The sequence below is a fragment of the Perca fluviatilis genome, chromosome 21 (genome assembly GCF_010015445.1).
Source record: "Perca fluviatilis chromosome 21, GENO_Pfluv_1.0, whole genome shotgun sequence".
In the NCBI taxonomy this organism is placed as follows: domain Eukaryota; kingdom Metazoa; phylum Chordata; class Actinopteri; order Perciformes; family Percidae; genus Perca; species Perca fluviatilis.
The window spans coordinates 21,428,853-21,454,013 of NC_053132.1; the positions used below are offsets into that span (position 1 = coordinate 21,428,853).

Genomic DNA, 25,161 nt, shown 5'->3' on the forward strand with positions numbered 1-25,161 from the left:
AGTCTAGCAACTCTCTGTTGGCTTGCGAGCTGGAAAAACCAAATTCTGGTCAGGCCAATCACATCGTGTATAGAGTTGGTGGGCGGGCTTAACATAAGGACGGCAGAGTTGCAACGCTTCCGCGTGAATTCCCTGCTTCTTGAAAACAAAGAAGATCGGCTTTGGCTGCGACGCCTTGGAGTTAAGCACTGAAGTCATTCTTAAAAAAGCGAAGATGTGTTCGGAGTTTTGCCGACTGGATACGGCAAAAGTTTAATCTATCAACTAGCGTTGCTCTGCCTGGTTGATCCTATTGCGTGCAGAGGGAATTTGAAAGACAACCGTTTATCCCGCCCCTAGGATTGAGCCCTGTACTGTCTGTGAGTTCCCAGACTCAACATCTTGATGTGGGTCTGACTTTTCAGGCTACCGATGAACTACTGTTCCTAAACTTAATTGGAGTTACCACAAACGCTCTGTTCATTCCTGCTAAATCTGACAGGAAGCCAACATGTAAAAACTTTTCACAGACAAAATCAAGTGCTCCCTAAGAGCTGGTACATGTAAAAGTTGTTCTGTTCTCCTATCCCTATTCCTGTAAGGTCTGTACAACCACAATGAAACCACAAAAGCTGTAATGGTTGAGAATCTGTAAAGACCTGTAGGACCTATAGGAGCCTGAGAGTCTATATACTTTATATGAGCAATGTACAAGACCCTTGCTGGAGTCCAATAATAACCTTTACCAGCTAAGTGCATTATCTGTAAGAGTGGTGGTTCTGCTACACTGCTTTTCTCCTGAATCTCACTGTTTCCACTTATCAAAACCCCCCTTTTCATCTTGTAAATCTGAATGTGTCTCCCCGTTTTAATATCCCTCACCTGTTGGGCCAACTGTCCCAAACTCTGGCATTTAGCTAAGACCAAAGGTTTTTGTTAGTATGAGACATTTCAGCACGCTGCTCTCTGAAGCCTTGCCGCTCAGACGGTCACCTCAGTGGTGCTGTGGGTGGAGTAGCTCTTCTGCCTGTTGTGGTGGTAGTAGGAGGGTTGAGATGGGTGTTGGCCCTGTACATGCTGCCCCTGCCCTGCCCCCCCTCCAGCTCCTCCGTACATCCCTCCATAGGGCTGGCTAAAGAGATCGGGCAGGTTCTCTATGCTCTCGTGCCTCCGGGTCGAGTAGGCATGTCTCCGGGTGGAGTTGTGCATGGAGGAGGAGGCGTGCCCTGGGGCAGAGGCCTGTCTGTGGACGTGGCGGCTAGTCGGCTCCCAGCTTTTGAAGGCCGAGCTGGAGAGCAGCGGGTGAGTGGTGGTCTTGGGGAGGCGCGAGTGCTCCAAGTGGTTGGAGGGGATGGAGATGGAGAGGGGGGTGTGGAGATCGTGGTGCGCCGACGCGGGCTGGTGGATGTAGGACTTCTCTTTGGGCGGAACAGGCACAGGCTGGAAGGCAGGAGGTGCCACAGGCTGGTACTGGGAGAAATCCATGAGCGGGAAGCTCTTGTAGTAGCTACGAGACGCGCTGTGCGCTGTAACCAAAAAAGGGGTGGGTGAGAAGAAGTAACATCTATCAGTAAGTGATAATTTCACTTTATTACAACTTAGTTCTTTTTGAAGTTTCGGATAGAGATGTTCCGATACTATTTTTTCCTTCCCGATACCAATTGCGATACCTGAACTTGCGTATCGGCAGATACAGAGTACCGATTCAACACCAAAATTAATAACACAATTATATTTTTTAACAGCTGTATACTGCTTTCATTGTATGGCCTGGCTCAGATTAAACATGAACCAATACATTTAGAGAATGAATGCCATAGAACTTTCCTTTATTATCTAGCTTGACAGTCAGTCATAATGGAAAAAGACTATAAATAAACTACTTAAAAGTATATTTTTTTCAGGGCTATATTACATGGTATCAAATTGTGCGTACTCGGCGATACCAGCATTTTAGTCAGTATCGGAGGCATTAGGTATCGGAACATCTCTGGTTTCGGACATCATTTCTACTGTATGTCAGTTAATTTCACATACCAAACTGCCATTACAGTTACTCATGTCCTGGTTGAACTTTGAGCTACCGTACTTACTGTAGTTGTGTGAACAGTTTTTCAGTGCAATGAGGTAGGCCTGCACGATTCTGGGAAAAATATGAATCACGATTTTTTTGCTTAGAATTGATATCGCGATTCTCTGCCACGATTTTTTTCTCACGAAGTGTAATGTTTATTGTACACATGAACCATGATAAAACAAAACAAATTGGCAGTACAAAACAGACTTTTTTTTGGCACATATAGCACATTGTGCATCATCACAAGCCTGTAAACATAGAGGCTTCAATGAATAAAGGAAATAAAGTACATACTGACCATTTAAATACAGTAGGCTACCAATAAGTGACATATAACACATTGAACTTAATATGGCCCTGATACAGGCTCTATCTGAACTCCTTGAACATGTCTTAACATAATTAAAACATGTCAATGTCAAATGCTTTCATGGGCGAATCAAGATTTATCGTGCAGGCCTACAATGAGGGAGACAGACATTTTAGGTCAGTTAATGGGTTTAAAATAATTTAGATTCCCTGGCAAAAACTGTTGGTTCATTTTCAACCTGTTTTATCATCTGACCGCTCCTTTCTTGCCCCATCATAGTTCATTGTGACAATGTTGGCATGTTCCTAAATCTCAGCAGTTAATACTATCATAATTGTAATTTATTTATTTGAACAGGGACAGTGCACAAAAAAACATTAATTAGCAAATTGCTAATTTCAGCCCGTAGTCCCTGGGCAGGTAAATGGCACATTAAAATATAGACAAAGTATTTACAGTATACAATATACTGTAGATGCATAAAGTCCAAAAAATCTACAGACATTATTTTCCCCCAATCCCACCCCAAAAACACACAGTAATGTAGCACATACATTTACTGGTGGGAGCAAGTCTGCTTTGTTACAACCAATCCTTTGCTAAGTGTGAAAATTAATGCAAGTTAGTGCATGAAATTAGCTCTGTAGGAAGAGTATTCCACTGATTTATAGCCACAAAGGAAAATGATGTCCTCCCGAATACAGTTTTGCATTGCAGAAGACTACATTCGCCCCTTGCGGCTAATCTGATTGATAGAAACGATCGCCAAAATGACAGATATTTTTTTTTTTTAAATCATTCATTGATTTAATGTAGAATGATCTGTTTGTTACCTTCAACAATTAGGCCAGTATATCAAACACATGCTATATTTGGCCTCGTCAAACTTGTTTAGAGTCTTTTTCAATTTGTCGCAGTCAGATGCAGTTTTGAGTCACACACAGACGTAGCCTAAAATGAACTGTCAGTGTGCAAACACTGATGACTGACTCACACTTAATCCATGATGCATTTATGCTAGGACCTCCCGGCTCCAACCTGTCAGCTAACTCATCTTCTTTTGCTCCTCAAAGTATTTTAGAAACTTTTAAAAGGAGACCATGCAACTTTTGAAAAAAAAAAGAAACTACACATTCTTCTTATTACAAAGGAAAACTTGAATTTATAAACTGTAAAAACCCACTCTCAATTTAATACACTCACTCGGGGCTTTTGCTTCTTCAGCCTCACTTGGTCTGGTATGACCATTAGCTTTTTGGCGGCTAATGCAGCCATGTCTCCTAAACAATGACGCTCCCATACAACTAAACTGCATTCTGAATTACATTCCGAGGGAAACGTATTTTGTCCCGGATTACATGTCCTACCAGCGCCAGGCACACTTTGTGAAATGTTTACAGTTTTAAACACCTGGTTAATGCTGTGAATTGAAACTAAACTACTTGGTCAGGGCTAGAAAAAGATCGTGGTTTGGGACACACACAGGACACAAACAGCGCTCTCCTGGGTGAAAGTCCCACGTTAGTTTGACCCATCCACCACTTGGACTTTGAATACAGACTTTGGTTAGAAGCTTTTTTGTGATACGACAAAAACAGTGTTATCTGGGAGAAAATACACTTCCCTCGAAACGTAATTGAGAATGCGGTTTCGTTGTATGGGAACGTAACATTTAAGAGACTGGCAATTGTTTTCATGCTTTCGTGACTGACATTACCGAGCCAGTTTGACTTTATGACTCGTCTCTACTTCTGCTACTGTTACAGTTAATGTTACTGTTGTTTAGCATTCACCATTATACCATCGATGTCACTTAAAGAATTATAGGTAACACTTTACTTGAAGGTATCTACATAAGAGTGACATGACACTGTCATGAACACATGAACCCTAACCCTAACTTGTCATGACAAAAACCGAATGACACTTAATGAAAGAAGCGTTATGGCATAAACGTTTATGACTTGTTTATAATGTTTATGACACGTTCATGATAGTGTCATGTCACTCTTATGTAGATACCTTCAAGTGAAGTGTAACCGAATTATGTTTCTCACTCTAAATGGCAGTGTGAACCTGACCATCTTTTTTTTTTTTTTTTTTTTTTTTTGAAAAAAAAAAATATAAAAAAAAAAAAAAAAAAAAAAAAAAAAAAAAAAAAAAAAAAAAAAAAAAAAAAAAAAAAAAAAAAAAAAAAAAAAAAAAAAAAAAAAAAAAAAAAAAAAAAAAAAAAAAAAAAATTAAAAAATTTTTTTGATTTTTTAATATTATTTTTTTTATTTTTAGAAGAAGAGGAAAGAGGGGAGGGGAAGGAAAGAAAAGAAAAAGAAGAAAAAGGGGAGGAAAAAAAAGGAAGAAAAAAGGGAGGAAGAGAGATATATAGGGATATTGTTGTAGTTTTTTTTTTTTTTAGATATTGGGAAATGTATGTTTTTGTTTTTTTTTTTGTGTTTGTGTGTGTGTGTGTGTGTGTGTGTGTGTGTGTGTGTGTGTGTGTGTGTGTGTGTGTGTGTGTGTGTGTGTGTGTGTGTGTGTGTGTGTGTGTGTGTGTGTGTGTGTGTGTGTGTCATGGACTAGCATGAATGTCACAGAGAATTATTTAAATAAACTAAAAACTGAGGTCATCGCCGCTAGCTTCCTGGCTACATGAACAGTAACCTTGTCTCTGTGTGTGTTTTCATCATTTTTGTCCGGTATAAGTATGAGTCCACTAACAACAGCTGTTGTTGTTGTTGTCAAAAGCTACTATTTTATTAAGTTGTTTTTATTCAAAAAGAGATACTAAAACTGATACAAATCAAGAAATGTTCATACGAAGTATAAGATGTGAATGTCCTGTTTGCAGACAGTTTGGTAAAGCTGTATGTATGAGGACAAGGACTGATCGTTACAGTATCTGACAGTTTGGAGGGCCTGTATGCAGTGCATATTTAGGACCCTTTAACTGGGTTTTCGTTTTATAATGAGTCACCTGAAAGTGATGTTTACAACCAACTTATGAAGTTAACATCAATTAGCTAGGAAGCTTAAGGTCTGTAGAAGCCTTGGGCATCTCTCAAGTGTAAATGTACTGTATGTACAGTGTGTAAAGAGGGTTGTTGCTTGGAAATGAATCTCAGTCAACCTTCCATGGATAATAAAAGCTAAAATCTCCCCTGACAAGCAGTGATTTGCCTTTAGGCCCCCTTTAGGAGGATTTTTTTTGTTCTAATGTGATACCTGGGGTTGGATGTAGTGCCTTACGCTGTTGCACCCACTACTATTCAACGACAACAACATGTGTGTGTGACCTTTGCGGTCATGAAACGTTCTGTACCTTCACCTGGTAAAAACCCCTACGGCCTCTTTTCCAAGCTGTAGTAGCTTCGCAGTTACATCACACATCTCTTACAAAACCACATCTATAGGTATCATAAAAGTGCAGTGTAAAAAAACCATACGAATAATGACCAAGAGTACGTTAGAATTCGCCCCCAGAGACGCTGAGCGCTGTTTTAAAGGTGCCGTAGGTAGGATTGTGAAAATCCAGGACTTAGCCAAAAAATGTGAACATCAACAACCTCCCCCCTCCCCCCTTTCCGTTAAAGCCCAAAACGGTCTCCTAAGACCCTCCCTCCACAAGGGAGAATGAATGCGTGTGCATGAGCAGTGATTGACACGCAGTTAGACATCCCCCCCCCTGGCCCTGATTGGTGCATCTGAACAGGGAGTGGTGGATTTTTGCAAATCGCACTACAGGCTGTAGGTGGTGCCAGAGGAGCCAGATTTTTTTTTTTATTACCTGCTTCATGTAGTTCTAATGGAACATAGGGTCAGTTTCAGCAAATATGACAGAAAGTTAGTTTTATAAGTCTTACTTACTGCACCTTTTAACAACTACAGTGCTACAGATTGTTTTATACAAACAGGCTGAAATGAAAGCTCTTGGTGTGCTCTCGATGTGTAGTCTAACTGTTTTGACTGTTATAGTTTGCCACAAGTCTTTCAATTTGGACAAAATCTTCAATCCTTGAGGGAACTACACACAGTGCATACATTTTATTTTACACTTAAAATTTGGACACTTAAATTAAATGGTGGGAAGTACTTCAATTAAAGTCTTGTAAATATCTGTAACAAATAGAGAGATGTTCATTTCTGAACATTCATCAAAGCAGCCGACATTAGGACACATCCACTAATGAAAGCTTCTTCTAGATGCGTTAGTCAGATGCTGAAACGTCTCTTCTAGTTAAATAGTTGAGGATAAAGCTACCATATAACTGTTCGAAATAATGAGAAACTATGCAAAAAAGACCAAGGTTGGGAAAGAACCTTCCTTTAAGTTAAAGTTTTATTTTTGTGTAGTTCAAATCAAAGCGATGACAATCACCAGTCACATAGTATTCATCACGTTTGCCCAGTAGTTTCTTCCTGCCCAAGAGCTCCAGTGCTGCTCCCAGAGGTTGTGTTACATGAGTTAATAATGTATTAGAGTTACGTCCTTCGCAATGACCTCTGCTGTTTGGTTAGACTGCTAAAATATAGTTTAGTAGTGCAGTGATCTTATCTTAAATAAGATCACAGTGTTGATGATCATTAAAACAAAGGTTCCACTGCTATAATAACTCTGATTAGACCATTCCCTTGGCTTGTCTGTAGGCCATAAAGGAACTGTGGACTAAGTCTAATTTAATCAATCCATCACTCAGTCACATTTAGAGACGGTCACACCACAGGAACAGCATGGGCTCCTCTTTAAGATCAGTTCTCTGTTTGCCAAGAGGCAAATAGACCCTCGTCGGTTAACAGCTCCTGTACAGTCTGTCAGCCTACTGTACTCTGAAGGTTATTGTGTCAGTTGGAATCAGCATCATTGTGTGTGTGTGTGTGTGTGTGTGTGTGTGTGTGTGTGTGTGTGTGTGTGTGTGTGTGTGTGTGTGTGTGTGTGTGTGTGTGTGGCTGTGTGTGCGCGTGTGCGCGTGCAGTGTGCGTGCGTGTGTGTGTGTGTGTGTGTGTTTGTGTGTCCGACTTACCCACAGCTTTGAGGGAGGTATACTTGTTGAGTCCTACTGTGCTGTGGTTGCTCTGCGGGTGTGGAAGCCCTTGGCCAAACGGCCCGTAAGCCGAGTTATTCAGATGGTACTGTTCTGGTGGGAGACAAGCAGAGAGAGAGAGAGAGAGGAAGAGTCAGTTGTTGGTGGTTACAGTGTGTGCTGTCTCAAATCGCCACTGTCGTGGCAGAAACCATGTCCATATTTTGTCATTTAAAGCATTAGTGCGTAACTTTTTGATATTAATGAAGATCCGTTACATTCAAGCCATTGCCAAATGAGTTGCTACAAAGCTATCAGCTCCACACAACTCTCTCTGTAATTCTCAGTATGGCTATGTTCAGAAAATTGTATCGTCCAGCGACTTCCGCGCGCTGCAGCACGAGTGAAGACAATGACCTCTTCTTTTTTTTCTTTTTTTTAATAATTTGTAGTTTATTAATGTTTAGAATCAGATACATTTTGACACAGAATTATCAAAGACTGTGTGTACAAAAATATGATACATACATATTCAAGTGTTAATAAAAGATTCCAAAACTATAAAAAAAAAAATACAACCAAGACAAACTATATACAGACAGGGAGTAATCTTTTGAACATAGTATATTCAGTAAAATAAAGAAATACGATCAGGCCTATTAGATGTGACATAGTTAAACCATCTTTCCCAGTATGAAACAAACATCTCCATTCTAGGATTTACATAGGCTGTTATTTGCTCCATCTTATAAATTTCGGCCACAGTGTCCATCCATGAGTCTACTGTCGGGCTCTCCTGCAATAGCCACTTCCTAGTAAGAGTCTTTTTACTGGCCACCAGCAATATGTTAATTAGATACTTATCTCCTTTAAACCAGTCTTGAGGTATTATCCCAAGGTACGTGGTCTTAAATTCTAGAGGGATTTCCTCTTGAAATAACTCCTGTATGGTGTTATGTATGTATGTACAATGACCTCTTCTGAAGAGTCCATCATGTTTTTTTTTTAATCCTCCGTGTCCTCCTTGGCTACAAGTAACTGCATGGAGGAGGGGTGGGGGTGGTGCGTGATCACGGAAGGCTTGCATCACGTGGATGCAACGACAGTGTTGTTGTCATTACTTAGAATTCCTGATTGGGGAGACAGAAGCTACGCACTATACAAATTCTCTTACATAAATCAGTGATATTGGTCACCCTTTATGTCTGTTAGTGGGTTTTACAAATATTTAAACAGTGACAGGGGATTTTGTCTTACTTCGTCTGAGGTAAATACCTCAAAATTATGTTTTCAATTCAGGAAAAACAACACTTTTGGACATACAAGGTTTGTACCTGACAGCAACGATATACTGTATATTTAATTTGTTTTGTTTTTTTCAACTATAACCACAACCTGTCTTAGTGTTTTAAAGATGGTGTAACCATACTGTAGTTGCCATATGCAGAAAATAAATACATTTAAGAAATGGTGGCATTGAACCAAGGCTGGATTAACCCCTTAGCCTTAATGTGCTGAGGGGCACTACAGGACTAACTAACAGTTCCATCCACTCAGTGCAGTCTGTAAGCACTATCACCTTCAAGTAGCCGGCATGTACAGCAGACTACACATGGCAGATTTATTATGATTCACCTACAGCCCCTTATCCAACCAGTACTACATACTCCATAGTATTTTGGAATACTGCATGCTCAAAAAGGGTGCCGATTGATTTGCGGCAATTTGATTACACACATTTATTTGGGAATATGCAGCATGTGAGCATAATATCAACTGAAATAAAGTTGTTGGGGCCCCGGGTGCAGCTGCCTGCTTTGCCTGGCCAGGAATCCAGCATTGCATTGGACAATCAGAAACATCGTCACTTAACGGAATAAAGGGTTTTGGACAATTGTTAAACTGTCCCATCATCTATAAAGAGTGATGATAAGGTTACAGTGAACATAGATGTGGTACATTTTAAGGAGCTGGAGTATAGTACATTTTGAAAAAATGAATCGAACCGATTAATCAAATATCAAAATAGTTGGTCAATTAATTAGTTGACAAATAATTGGTTAATCTTTGCAGCTCTATAGTCTTGAAATCGTTTGGACATACAAAGAGCAGCGGATATTGTGTGAAGAATGAAGAAAGAGATCTTGAGAAAGAAGTTCAATCCCTGTATACTTTCTCAATTTCGCTTACCTAGCCAATTGCTGCATGAAGTGGGTGTAGATTAGTAGATGCAACCCCTCAAAACTTGTTTAAAGCAAACGGACACCTTCAGAGGCCCTTAAATACCAAGTCGGCAGTTGGCCATCGAAGCTGCTGGCTATCATTAAGCGATTACTGGCTGTACTGGGAATCTCTCAGGTGGGAATGTTTGCTGTGGAAGCATCACATAAATCCTGGAATAACACGAGTTCAAAAGCATCTCCCTTTTACCCGAGGCTGGAGACTTTGTGGTGAGACAACGGCCCCATCCCTGATGGCCAGCCAGTCCCATGCTAAATGAACTGAGGTTAATGAACAATGGAACAAAAAACTAGCTGAGAGAGTGAAGCTCTGGCTATTAACATTAATGAAGTCCACTGATGCAGCCAGCGCACTTGATGTCAGCCTCAGGGATGGATGGGCACACATGTAGCGCTCACGAATGTCCACACACACACACACACACACACACACACACACACACACACACACACACACACACACACACACTCTGAAATTGACAGTAAAGCGTATTGATCTGCTCCAACATGATCTCATGGGAAGATTGAATAAATAGGACCCCGCTCTTAAGGACAATTTGATAGTCATGTCTACGCATTTTAAACCGTTAAACATCAGACACGAACGGCAGTCTCCTGGATGAAAGTCCTGTGTTGTACTGTCAACACATGGGAGACGTACAGCGGTCTCCTGGGTGAAAGCCATGTGTTTGTTTGACCCATCCATCCACCCCGACCTCATCCCTACATGTGCTTTCTCGCTTCTTATTGATGTGTTATTCATACGCCATTTGGTGATACCATCTGTATGCTCGCCAATCTAATTTGACATGCCAACCCAAGTCTATTAGTGCGTGTGTGTGTGTGTGTGTGTGTGTGTGAGTGTGTGTGTGCGTGCACGTGCGCATGCATGTGTGTATGTGTGGCACTGGCAGAAGCACAGCATCAGAGCCAGAAGATTTCATCACATCTGCGACTGTCAGTGCTAAGAAAGAGGTGTACACGAATACTAATTGCTTCACGAACACATGAAACAGCCACACAGAGTGGGAGAGTCATGTGTGTTTAGATGAAGCAGAGAGACAGAGTGCTGGTGAAACAGAGAGAGAGAGAGAGAGAGAGAGAAATGTGGAGGATGGCAGGATGCTCTGCTGGAATAAGTTAGAAAATTATACTGAAGCCAGAGGGGTGGAGAAATGTCAGGAGTTAGTCTTTACAGTAACAACATTCACACTTCCAACTCTGAGCATCTACCTTAATCACACACACACACAACACACACACACACACACACACACACACACACACACACACACACACACACAATTATCAAAATGCTGTAAGCTGATTAGCTAGGAGGATGTTTCACATGTTGTAATGTGCATCATGGTGTGTGTGTGTGTGTGTGTGTGTGTGTGTGTGTGTGTGTGTAATTCAGTGCTGCTGACCTCAGCATGTGCCAGATTAGCGGATTATGAGGAAAAAGCCCTTTTTATACTGTCATCATCATCATAGCCACTATCTTCATCGTCATCTGTTACCTTTTTATCATCATCATCATTTTTGCAGCCATGATGTTGTTGGAGCAATAATAAATGACTGTACTGTATATTCGCTGGTTGTCATGAGAAGCTCAGATCTCTGAAGTCTTTGTCCTTTGGAGATTTTTATTAATACATTTTATATAATTTTCCTCATAAGATTTCTACAGAATCTTTCTCCCAGGCTTGTATCAAGTCCTGTTTTCCATTTTTTTTTTTAGATTGCTGCCAAACGGTCGTCCTTCATTGATAGAATAGCCATGCGATTAGATTTCTGTTGGCCAGCGCGAAAGTTAGCTGTACTCAGGCTCCCACAGAATTTGGCATTGAGCTTCGAGACTAAATAAGTAAAATTGCTTAGATTTTCTAGCCAAGTCAACTTTTTTTTTTACAAGTTTGAGCCACACACTCCATTAATTAACTTTACAGGATAAAATTGGTACACACAATGCCCATGCTGATGTCCTCGTGCCCATTGTGCACATGCACTCACCCACGCAGACATACTAACGTGACCAATTAATGAGTCCGTCTGCTTGGACAAACCTTTTTCGGGTACAAGGTTTCAGCAATTGCGTAATGGAGTAAGTATGTGTGCGTGTGCAAGCCAATACATAAAACAGGAACTGAGGGAATTAGGATAGATTCTGGTTTGGGGTTGTGGATGTTAAAACTCCAGCATGGTTGCACAAAGTAATTTCTCCATTAAGCACTACCAAGTGAACGTCTGCCATCGGGATCTTTTTAAGCGCAGAAGAAGAGGGCAGGAACGCTGCTTAATAAGTTAAGTAATGTCTTTTCTCTCAGTGGGAATAGCAGGCAGCGGTTGATGAAGGTGTAGGCTACAACGGCGAAGAGCAGGCTCCCTTTGTATCGCCTTCTAAACGATTCAGGAGAGTGGAAACAAGCCGAGAGATGTGAGTGACAAAGAGAACGACTTGTTCCACGGTGAAAGTGGTCACATCACGTGTGTGTAAGATGTATGGGTGCAAAAATACCCTGTTACAAGTCAAAGCTCTGCATTCAAAATCCTGCTTGAGTAAAAGTACTGCCAGCAAATAGTGTATAGTGTACTTACACTATCAAAAGTACTCGCTATGCAAAAATGCCCCTCTCACAGTGTTAAATATGGAGCCTTCAAGGTCCCGAAAGATGATTTCTTTTTTTCTTATGAAAACAAGATAATAATTTGTACACACCAGGGGTTTTCCCTACCATAACAAGGCTTAGGTGCAGCACCCAAGCCATTTTGGGCACCACCTAAGCCAAATTAATGTAAAATGAATCAAAACTAACTAAATTACAGTACGTTTCTCAGCTCTAATGATTGTAGTTGGTCCCCAGTGGATCTTTTAGTTTAGTTTTAAAGGTCCCATGGCATGAAAATTTCACTTTATGAGTTTTTTTGAAGATTAATATGCGTTCCCCCAGCCTGCCTATGGTCCCCCAGTGGCTCGAAATGGCGATAGGTGTAAACGGAGCCCTGGGTATCCTGCTCTGCCTTTGAGAAAATGAAAGCTTTAAAGATTTAGGAGTGTTATTCCTTTATTATCTGCTCTAGCTTAATAACAAGCATCCAAAATGTTGTGAAATTGCATTTTGGACTATGCATCACATAACATTTTCTTGAGGGAAGACCCCTAAACCTTTCTTAGTTCTCTGTAAGTTATGTTATTGTCATTTTATTTATCTTTGTATGTGTATACGTGTGTATATGCGTATGCATATATGTGTATACGTCTGTGTACGTATGTGTACACGTCTGTGTACGTACGTGTATGTATATATAAAGGAAATACAAAAAAAACATCCCCAGACAACGAAACTGCATTCTCAATTACATTTCGAGGGTGAGTATTTGTCAGCGACTGCTGCATGTTGTGAAAGGATGGCAGTTTTAAACGTGGTCAACGTGAATTAAAACCACACTACTTGGTTAGGTTTAGTTAGGGATGATGGGTCGGGTTAAAATAATTATGTTTGTTAGGTTCATAAGTGAAGGACGTTAAGTATGTTACGTAAACAGAACAGCGGAAGAAACTAAATGGAATTCTATGTCAAAAAATATATGAATACGCCCAATCAGCCAATATCTCTGCAACTCAGTGATGCTCTCTGAAGGTGGCCATCTTTTCTTAAAGGTCCCATGACATGGTGCTCTTTGGATGCTTTTATATAGGCCTTAGTGGTCCCTTAATACTGTATCTGAAGTCTCTTTCCCGAAATTCAGCCTTGGAGCAGAATTACAGCCACTAGAGCCAGTCCCACAATGAGCTTTCCTTAGGATGTGCCATTTCTGTGTCTGTAGCTATTGAGGAGGTGAGAGGCGGGGGGGGAAGGTGGAGGGTAGGGGTGTGGCCTTGACCAACTGCCACTTTGCTCGTTTGAAAGCCATGATGTCTCTCTCTCTCTCTCTCTCTCTCTCTCTCTCTCTCTCTCTCTCTCTCTCTCTCTCTCTCTCTCTCTCTCATGGGTGGGCCAAATTATCTGGGCGGGCAAAGCAGAGAAAGGGGAGGTAACCTTGCTCCTTATGACCTCATAAGGAGAAGATTCCAGATCGGCCCATCTGAGCTTTAATTTTCTCAAAGGCAGAGCAGGATACCCAGGGCTCGGTTTACACCTATCACCATTTCTAGCCACTGGGGGGCCATAGGCAGGCTGGGGGAACGCATATTAATGTTAAAAAACCTCATAAAGTGAAATTTTCATGCCATGGGACCTTTAATAAAAGGTAGTAAAAAATGAGAAAAGAATAAGACAACTAATTTTCTGATTGTGGCAGACTGTTGGCTTCTTAATAATACATGATAAAGTAATGCAGCAATGCAGACATGAACATTTTTTGTTTTCGATGAAAAGAAGGACATATATTTCTCAGCATGTGAAGTACTAGGGTATTAATAAAATAACAGTGTTATTATACACTGTGCTGGATATTTTGACTCCCCAGCTCGTCTGGAAGTAGTTAATTGAAGTTTTAGCGGAAGCACTAATGATGGTGAGACATTTAGATTTAGATTCATTTTTCAGGTCAGCAACTTAAGAGGCGTTTGCGTTTTTAGGAGTTAAAGGTTTTGGATGTAATGGGATTTCTCTCACTCACACACACACACACACACACACACACACACACACACACACACACACACACACACACCTACATACCATCTGCCTGCTGTTTGCACTGGCATGCTATTGTAAATGCTCATGACCGTGAAACACAAAGAAAAGCATTAAGGTCAACACGTGTTTGTGCGTTTGTGCAAACTGTGTGTGTTTTGTGTGCGTGAAGTGTGCATCCCCGCGCGTGTATCTGTGTATGAAATGATACACAAAAGAATCTTAAGTGCCGTGGGCAAAGTGATACAGGAGAGAGTGCATTGCGTGGGGTCTGTCATCCCCGAGATGAAATACGAATGTCCCGCGTGTCTGTGCGAGAGACAGCGGCGGTACGAATAAGCAGACTTCAGTGCAGAGAAGAAAGCGAGAAAGCAGAGCGTGTGCCCTGTCTGTCATCAGTGAGATCATATGTGAAAAGTCAGTGTGCATCATCATTTCCTGCAGCACAGTCAGAGCAGACAAACACAACCCTCTGCCAGCCCTGTATACTCAACAATCCTCGCGTCTGCGCGATCTGCTGAGTCGGTCGTACACATGCCTTTTGTCAGAATAATCAACGTGACACGAGCCGGGGAGCAGAGATTCAAACTGAGATCATTATTTACATGAAAAAAGTACTTTGCCTCTCATGACCCCCCAGGGAAGAGTTGAGAGTGCAGGAAAACATTTTGGAGTGCTCAAAAAGCAACTCTTCTGACAGCTGGGCTAAAAAAGAAAGAAACATTGAAATTAGTTTTTACAAAGAGTGATTTGTTACTGGGTCAAGCTGCTTCTGCAGTAGTCTTTGATAAATTAGGTCATCACTTTTTGCTTCAAGCTTTCTTCCTGCGATGAGTCATGTTTGTTGGAGACTCTTAGGCCAAATGTTTGCCTCCTGTCTTCAGTTAATATAGCTGCTGCTGTCATGTACATCTCAACTCAACTCAGTCTGACTTTAAAGATTTTTGACTTTTTGGCATTTGTAACCGTTAAAGTCACACTGAAATGGAAGTTAGAGCATCTTTACTATTGTAAGATATTTCCGAATGTAATATGTGTGCGTGGTTAAATTACCAAAAGGAATTTAAATAAAATCCCTCAGATAAGATTGGATGGCTCAAAAGTGGACGGGGAAAACACATACACACACGCATGCGCGCCTGCACGCACACACACACACACACACACACACACACACACACACACACACACACACACACACACACACAGGGGTGTCGGACTGGGGGGGGGAATAATATATAGATTGATTTTTATTGATCCCAAAAAATGGAAAATTACAGTACCCAAGGCCTTCATGTGAGGAGGGCCCAAAAAGATGCTAGAATGAATAGCTGTGGATGCGGGGAGGGGCCCATAGAAAATGCCTTTCTACAGGGCCCAGAATTTTGTGCTACGCCCCTGCACACACACACACACACACACACACACACACACACACACCTCCTACTATGATATTGTTCTGCTAGCGGTTAAGTGCGGTTTCATATTGTGGGCGGGTTAGCTAGTTATCTCAAATCATATTTGATTGGATACATTTTTGTCATGTACCGAGTTTTCCGTGCCCCCTCTAGTGGATGTATTGCTTAACATCCATGCCAACGTAAAGGACCCATGGTAGTATGTGGGCAGTGACGGTTACATTGTTTAAAATGGACATATTTTGTAAAGGGAGTATAAATCCCAAAGGGATGGATTGAATAAAGCAATGGTTATTATTTTTGCTTATGAATTCTTATTAAGAGGAATATTTTGTTGCTTCTGTTTATCAAAGGTTACACGGTCTGGCTTAACAGTGAATGCCACAGAGAGAATGTCAGCAGGCCTTTTAACACTTGCCTCCAATCAGTTAAAATGTGTTCAGTTACTGTGTGTGTGTGTGTGTGTGTGTGTGTGTGTGTGTGTGTGTGTGTGTGTGTGTGTGTTTGTGTGTGTGTAGAGAGAGCATTACTTTTTCCAAAGGCCTCTGTCTGCCATCTTGTTTACTATGGAAAAACCAATACTGTTCATCTGTTTTTGCCCAGGCAATCTATGTAGTGTTCCACTTTGTCCACTAGCTCAATTAGGGAACATTTTGCATTACATTTTGTATTTGAATACTTCTACAGTGTGTGCCAGCTTAAATTCACAGTCTCGATATCTTAGACAAATAAAACGCAGAGATTCCTGCCACTCTTGTCACGGAGGGAGGTGATTCATGATGTGCAGCACTGATGTGTGGGCCTTCAAATGTCAACCTTTCTTTAAACCGTGTTATGACCAAAAACACATGACAAAAAAATGTGTATATAGCTTTCAGGTGACATGTTATACAACTGTCTTCAGGCAAAGTTGTGAATTCGAACTTAACCTTCCAAACAATATATCAGACAATAAGGATTTGTGTTTTGTTTTATGGGTACAAAGCAGCCCGCTGGACAACGTTTTTTTGCCATCTGTTTTTTTTTTTTTTTTTTTTTCGCAAACATCCAGTAGACATTTTTCTCCTTTGGGATGAAGCGGGTGTAATGTGCATAAATATGGAACTCATTAGCATCAATAGGTGTCATCATCAACACTGATTTCTCTGCCAAATCCCCTGTCTTTTGCTATACTGTCACTTCATATTACAAAGTGGACTCACTCGTGTCCCACGCCTACATTTACTTACTCCGATTGTTCATTCAATCACATTTTCTGCTGATTTTTCTTTACAAGTGCTTGGAAAACATGCGGTAGTTTTAATCCCAAAGCAGATCGGTGGTTCTCAGCAGTGGGAGATTTAAAATTTCCCAGCTTTCGACAACTAAATAAGACGTAAACCTTTCGAGGGCAGCAACAGGTGGAAGCTCTGAGAAAAAGAGAGAAAAGGGGGGATGAAGAAAACATGGGAGGGTGTGTGGAGTGATTATTTGGAAATAAGAGACTGAGAGAAAATCAGAGAAAGCATAGGAGAGTGTTGGGCAATAACAAAATAAACCTTTTTTGTCCACCAGCCAAATGGCTAGTGAATGTTAAAAAATGTACCAGCTACTCAATTAGATTGCCAATGCTGGTGAGTGAAGCAAATCTACCAGCCACCTGCATATTTTACCAGCATTTGGCTATTAGATGGTGCTCATTTTGAAATTCAGTAATATTAGTTTGATAGAGGGTTAATATCAGTTTGGTCTCTCTGCATTTATTAAACTGACGTGGCCCCGATACGTTAGCTTGGCGAAGGGGCTGTGAGGAAGAGGCTTGGCTTGCCTCTACCAAAAGAGGAGAAATGCACTTCCTGGTAACTTCAAAGGTGTTGTAATTATATGTTGTGTGTTCTTTTTTTAAGATTATTTTTGGGCATTTCCACCTTTTTAATGGACAGGATAGCTAGGTGAGAAAGGGGGAAGACCTACAGGAAATCGTCACAGGTTGGACTTGAACGCCCGACCTCTGCATTGAGGCATAAACCTCTATGTACAGTGCCTTGCGAAAGTATTCGGCCCCCTTGAACTTTTCGACCTTTTGCCACATTTCAGGCCTCAAACATAAAGATATAAAACTGTAATTTTTTGTGAAGAATCAACAACAAGTGGGACACAATCATGAAGTGGAACGAAATTTATTGGATATTTCAAACCTTTTAAACAAATAAAAAACTGAAATATGGGCGTGCAAAATTATTCAGCCCCCTTAAGTTAATACTTTGTAGGCCACCTTTTGCTGCGATTACAGCTGTAAGCTCGGGGTATGTCTCTATCAGTTTTGCACATCGAGACTGACATTTTTGCCCATTCCTCCTTGCAAAACAGCTCGAGCTCAGTGAGGTTGGATGGAGAGCGTTTGTGAACAGCAGTTTTCAGTTCTTTCCACAGATTCTTGATTGGATTCAGGTCTGGACTTTGACTTGGCCATTCTAACACCTGGATATGTTTATTTGTGAACCATTCCATTGTAGATTTTGCTTTATGTTTTGGATCATTGTCTTGTTGGAAGACAAATCTCCGTCCCAGTCTCAGGTCTCTTGCAGACTCCATCAGGTTTTCTTCCAGAATGGTCCTGTATTTGGCTCCATCCATCTTCCCATCAATTTTAACCATCTTCCCTGTCCCTGCTGAAGAAAAGCAGGCCCAAACCATGATGCTGCCACCACCATGTTTGACAGTGGGGATGGTGTGTTCAGGGTGATGAGCTGTGTTGCCTTTACGCCAAACATAACGTTTTGCATTGTTGCCAAAAAGTTTGATTTTGGTTTCATCTGACCACAGCACCTTCTTCCACATGTTTGGTGTGTCTCCCAGGTGCCTTTTGGCAAACTTTAAACAACACTTTTTATGGATATCTTTAAGAAATGGCTTTCTTCTTGCCACTCTTCCATAAAGGCCAGATTTGTGCAGTATACGACTGATTGTTGTCCTATGGACAGAGTCTCCCACCTCAGCTGTAGATCTCTGCAGTTCATCCAGAGTGATCATGGGCCTCTTGGCTGCATCTCTGATCAGTCTTCTCATTGTATGAGCTGAAAGTTTAGAGGGACGGCCGGGTCTTCGTAGATTTGTAGTGGTCTGATACTCCTTCCATTTCAATATTATCGCGTCCACAGTGCTCCTTGGGATGTTTAAAGCTTGGGAAATCTTTTTGTATCCAAATCCGGCCTTTAAACTTCCCCCACAACAGTATCTCGGACCTGCCTGGTGTGTTCCTTGTTCTTCATGATGCTCTCTGCGCTTTACAGGGACCTCTGAGACTATCACAGAGCAGGTGCATTTATACGGAGACTTGATTACACACAGCTGGATTCTATTTATCATCATTAGTCATTTAGGTCAACATTGGATCATTCAGAGATCCTCACTGAACTTTGGAGAGAGTTTGCTGCACTGAAAGTAAAGGGGCTGAATAATTTTGGCACCCACTTTTTCAGTTTTTATTTGTTAAAAAAGTTTGAAATAGCCAATGAATTTCGTTCCACTTCATAATTGGGACCCACTTGTTGTTGATTCTTCACAAAAAATTACAGTTTTATATCTTTATGTTTGAGGCCTGAAATGTGGCAAAAGGTCGAAACGTTCAAGGGGGCCGAATACTTTCGCAAGGCACTGTATATATGTGCGCCTGCTTTTTATTTTTATTTCAACCCAGCGTAACAAGCAGCTCCTTTCAAGACTTCAACACAGCGGTGATCATGTTAGCTACCGAGAGCAACTGATATGTGTCCAATTAATATTTATGCTTTGATAACTGCAAGGCCATGCAGTTCTATAGTTTCTGAGGGTTACAGACCAGCCGCTCAGGTTACGCTGTGAACTGAATTGCTTTAATGTTAGTTCCAGCTCGTGAATCTGCTGCCCTTTTCAAGTGACTATGATCAATGAAACACTCTGGATCTAAGCGTCCTCCACATGCAGTATGTCGTATCATGTCACAAGCAGTGTGTGAAATTCTACATAGCGAGAGATGGACTCCACCCCTCTCCCTCCTCTGACACACACAAACCCATGCGCACTCACATATTCACATGCCGGCCTGCCAAAACGCATACTAATCCATACACATGAGGACACACATGCGCAGTCAGTTGCTCTTTTGCACAAACCAAATTGAACAAACGGTAAAAAATATGATGACACTTTATATTTATATTTATATATATATATATATTTACTTACTTCTCACCCTAAAGAGTGACATGTACCTGGTCAAGGTCTGCGTTATATGCAGACTACTGTATCTGCATGTACATAGAATGTATAGAAAATGGCACATACTGCCTGTATGGGTGCAGCCTGCTTACATTAACATACTAATTAAATCTTGTGTGTGTGTGTCTGTAGTACGCCAGTGTTGCACGTGCAACAAGCATGTGTTCTATTTACAGATATCTCTTGTCCTCTCCCCTCAGCCCTACCTAAATAAGTCTAACCAGCCAGGGCCAACAATGTGTAGCAGACATTAAAAACGCTCTGCACATATTTCTGCGTTGAATCTGACTAAAATCATGGGTGTAGATGGTAAACATTTAGATCTTAAATAGATGCCCGTACAACAGCCAGCAGCACTGAAGAACTGTCGATAAAACCAAACTAACCCAAAATGAAAGGGGCTCCGGCAGTTGTCCACAGCTGCTACAAAAATTATTTTGGCAGAAAAGAAACTAATTGACTTAATTGGTGTAAGATTTTGAGTAAGCTGCATAATAGAGGATTGACAGCTTCCTGCTTCTGGAAGCTCTGGGCGATTCCCAGATTTTCATCTCATCGCGGAGGTTCAGAAAGTGTAGTACAGCTAAATAACAAAGTTTGTCTCCATAGCAACAGATAAAAACCCTGGCTTGCCACTTTTTATGTCTTCCTCTCCCCATTAGGGGGGTCATGTGGTTGTGAAAAGCTTTTGGCTTGTATGAGGTTTCACCAACATCTGCCTACAGCATTCAGGCTATTTATAAAAAGACAACTTCAAACAATCGGCTCTGGTGGCAGAATTTGATCCATTCGGTCCGATACATTTTGGAAAGTCTAGAAGAGCCACACAATTAAATCATTTATTCCCCATTCAATTAGCAGAGTGGTAAACTGGAAGTAGCCGGCTCACCAGCGGAGGTCTCTAGCGCGCTGCTCTTTGGGCCGTATACATTGCGGAAGCAGTGCCGATCATCCGTGTAATTTTTGGCTCCATGAAGGCTTTTTGCGCCACTAAGCAACTCTCATAGGAATGAATGAGGCTCCGCTTCGAAAGCTGTATCCAGTTCCTATAATACATCCATGGTACCAAGACTACATTTAAAACTTTCTGCTAAAGATGATTTGGCTTTTTATAATTTCTCCCATCTAGCGTTGAGATCATATATCGCAATCAACTCTCTCGCGCCACACAGTTCAAAGTATGTATTACAGCCTTTACGCTTCAAAAAGCCGATCTCTTGCTCTTTTCAATATCCTTTTTCTTTTTCTGGGCGAAGAAGGCGAATGAAATTTGGATTTTGAATACGTGTGGTCCTCCATGTTTCCTTCTTCAAGCGACGATACCCATTAGCAGCATTAGCAGCACCTGTGAGTTTATCATTTGACAGCGAAAACGCGAAAGGTGCAGCAGTATTTCCTGTATGTCCCTTACCGGCTAACGTATTTCAAGATGGCGCATGAACATGGAGCGTTGCAAATTTAAAATTTAAAGCCAAAAGGAATACTTGGAATTGATGGTGGTGGTAAATATTCATGAAAAAGGGCAAGTTTGTGAACGGGCAGCACAGATTTTGAAATGAACAACTAAACACGTTACACACTGGACCTTTTAAAGAAAATAAAAAAACATTCTAATAACAAATTAGTATAAGTTTTCCATTGGGACCTCACAAATTTGTTGGATATGTATGGAAGTATTTAAATGATGTATTTTTTTTTTTGTACAATATGTTTTAGTCCTGTGATAGATTATCTCACATCAGGCTGGAACTGATACGCTGCAGTAGATGAGCAGGTTTAGATGGATTTTAAACTCTTCTGTTATGAAAAATGAATGGAGTGAAATTCATTATGTGCATATGATACTGTCCATAGTGCAAATAGAGAAAAATAGAAACCTCAATCAGTCATTTTGGCTTCTTTTTTTTGTCATTTGGCATGGGAATGTGATTCTCACTGACACACATAGTGCCACTGTACTGTTCTCACTTACACCAGCACATATAGGGTTTCTACTGCAGACACTAGCACTAGTATTTTATTGTATGTTACCCTGAATGTACCTGTGTGTGTGTGTGCGTGCGTGCGTGTGTGTGTGTGTGTGTGTGTGTGTGTGTGCGTGCGTGCACGCACGCTCTCTCTCAGCACTCACCACTCCTGCTGCGCAGCATCCTGGCTGAAACGCCGTTAGCTCTCCCTCCGCTGGGCGAACTGGCCGCGGCGTTTTCCACCGAGCTCACCTCACCTCCCTTCATCAGGTCTGTCAGCGTCCTGGAGACCAACACACATACACACTCACGGTTGAATCAAGGTTACACTTTTGACTGAAAGAAAAACGAGCCCTGATTACTTATCTGACCTCGTGCACATGAATCAGGAAGACAGGGGTCACAATAAACATTATTCATTATTCATCCTTCAACTTGAAAAATAATAAAAAGGGATGAGATTATTTGCTCACATTGGAGGAGTTGCACAGCTTAATTCTAAAACTGCATCCGTCTGTCAGTGAATGAGATAACAAACATCATCTGTGGATCAGATGTGTATAGTTGGTCCCTTGAGAGGACTTTCCTGAACAGCTGGAACCCCCCCTGTCCTTCCTCAGAACACACACATACACACATACACATACACACACACACACACACACACACACACGCACATGCAAGCACTTAATTTACAGTATGTCCTCTCATCCCAGGGTTAGGGTGTTTTCCCTGTGAGTAGAGCTTGTGTGTGTGTGTGTGTGTTTTAATGATTCCTGCCGGACTGTGTGTGTGTGTGTGTGTGTGTGTGTGTGTTTGTTTGTGTGAAAAGAGGTGGTGGTGTGTATGTACATCTGTGGAGTGTGTGGTGGGGTTTGGACTAACAGAGATTGAAAGCAATTATCACAAGTCCATGCAGTCAAATCAATACCCAGAAATTCTAAAGCCATTTTGACATGATTATTTTTTTTGCCATTTGCTGTACGGTATTGGGCAGTCCATACACTTACATCAAGGGATTGACTACTGTTTGGATTTTTGTTTTTTTCATTTCATGTTTCTTTGAATAGGGACAGAAGCTTAGATATAGACATTTGTGCAACAAATCTCCAGTGTACAGCACCACAGCATTTATAGCTATTGCTAATTTCCAATGCCCGTCCCTAGAAGGCCTTTTAAACATATGTCATAAAAACAAACATTAAACATTGCCACAATTAAAATACGTAAAGCACATAAACATACAAGACACCTACATCTGTACCCAATTTGAGTATTTTGTCTTTTATTTTGTATTTTGCTGGACATAAATAAAATAAGTAAATCATTTGTAACATAATACTTTAAAATGTTAAAAAATACTTAAAATACATTATTTTATATGTCATTTTATTTTCAAATATCCCCAGTACTACAGTTGTCTTTGTCGGGTCCAGTGATATGCTCATTGTGAACTACCATCATTTATTTAGGTTGTTGTTGGTATAGAGACAGAGCGCATCGTGTCATACTAGGAAAGCCACGCCCACCCGAGGGGAAAACAACTCTCCGCTCTCCATTGACTTGCATTACGTGAAGGTGCCTCATCGTCAATTCCGTCTGCTAGCAAACAACAGAAAAAATGCCTAAAAGCGTTAGTTTGGTGTCTTTTGCACTCGTTCGGAAATCGGTTGCTCGTAAAGTTGGAGATATCAGAAATGTACTTACTCTATTGCGTTGGGTTGTGACGCTCAAAATAACGTATTCACTGACATACAGACGTGTCTTTCGCCATATAAGTCTATGGGCCAGAGGGCATCACGTGACAGGGCTGGAGTTGCAATTCCACTGTTTTGCCCCCTAAGTTCCCCCAGTTGGATTTCAATTAGCTGTTCACACTGTCAGTCAATAAGCACTTTGACTGACAGAAACCACCCAGTATGCACCCCTGAATTCGCAGCCTCCCCCCTTTCCGGATATCCTGATTGCCACTTCAAATTGATGATGTGGGAAATTAGCAGAGCTCATCTTTTCAATGTAGGGGGGGGTTAAGGTCAGATTCATATTGAGGCTACTAAATGCCTAAAATGTGATATCAGTTTGAATAGAATGTATTTTTGTATTGTCTAAATACAAATTACTCGTATTTAAATCTCATACCACATTTTGAATTTTATTTTGACACATTTGATGAGGAAGTATTGTTATTTGTAACAAGATAGTTTTTTTTATGTATTTGTGCCCATCCACGGCCATAATGATACATTTGACTGTATTAAGTTTGACCACTTTGATGCTTAATGTCTCTTAAATTGAGTCTACACATATCTCATAATTCCACACTTGCAAAATCAGGTGTTGTGGTGATGAGCCAACGGAACACATGCCACTGCCTTCATTTTGAAGCTATTTCTATCATGTGACCTTCAATTTAGGAAGATTACTCTTTTCCTACTGAATTTTACAGTCCACATCCCGAATTAATTGAATTCTTGTCCGTTTGTGCTCGCTGAGACACATTTTCATGAAAGTGGCTCATCTTCAAGCTATGTGTTTATATGTGTGTTGTGTTCTGTGTGTCCTCTACGACAAATTCCAGTCAGCTGTTTTTGACTAGCGGCCTTTTAGCTGAGCGACATACGGGCAAGATTTCCTGCAATATGGTCATGTTTGGACTCGGGGCTTGTTGTGTTTGGATGCAAAGGAATGACAGCCTCGACACACACACACACAAACTCACACACACATATACATACACATACACATACACACACGCAAACACACACACACACACACACACACACACAGGCTTACTCATCACTTTGAATAAACACATTTCCGCTCCCTGTGCATTTTGCTGAATTTACAGTGTTGATGGCATTCACTCCCTTGATCAATAATTCAAACACTGGTGCCTGTGTTTCGCTAACCAAGCTCATGGGTTTAGCCCCTTCTACCACACACACACACACACACACACACACACACACACACACACACACAAACAAGCACAGATATGTAATGGTACACACAACACACACAACGTAGAGTATGACCGACCTGACAACGGCAGCCAGGGGCAGCTCGTTCACACTCAAACTGCCAAAGAGATAAGTGAGTCGCTTTGGCTGCTTCACTGATCGTCTGCAGTGTTTGTGTGTGTGTGTGTGTTTGTGTGTGTGTGTGTGTGTGTGTGTGTGCGTGTGCGCGTGTGGATCTCAGAGAGTAACAGTGTCACAGAAAGTGTCTCCTGGAGGGACTTTGGTGATGGCATGAGTCAGATGTCATAATCATGCT

General features: G+C 41.2%; 1 protein-coding gene across 1 annotated transcript in view; it reads right to left on the minus strand.

The window, feature by feature from the left end:
* Positions 1-260: 260 nt before the first annotated feature.
* shisa8b (shisa family member 8b) overlaps positions 261-25,161 on the minus strand; it is a 38,735-nt gene continuing 13,834 nt past the window's right edge. Inside the window, exons 3-5 of the mRNA XM_039787185.1 lie at positions 22,050-22,168; positions 7,382-7,495; positions 261-1,505 (exon numbers count right to left, since the gene is read on the minus strand). Of these exons, the coding sequence (XP_039643119.1) occupies positions 961-1,505; positions 7,382-7,495; positions 22,050-22,168 (778 nt within the window). The 3' untranslated portion in view covers positions 261-960. The remainder of the gene's footprint in view (positions 1,506-7,381; positions 7,496-22,049; positions 22,169-25,161) is intronic.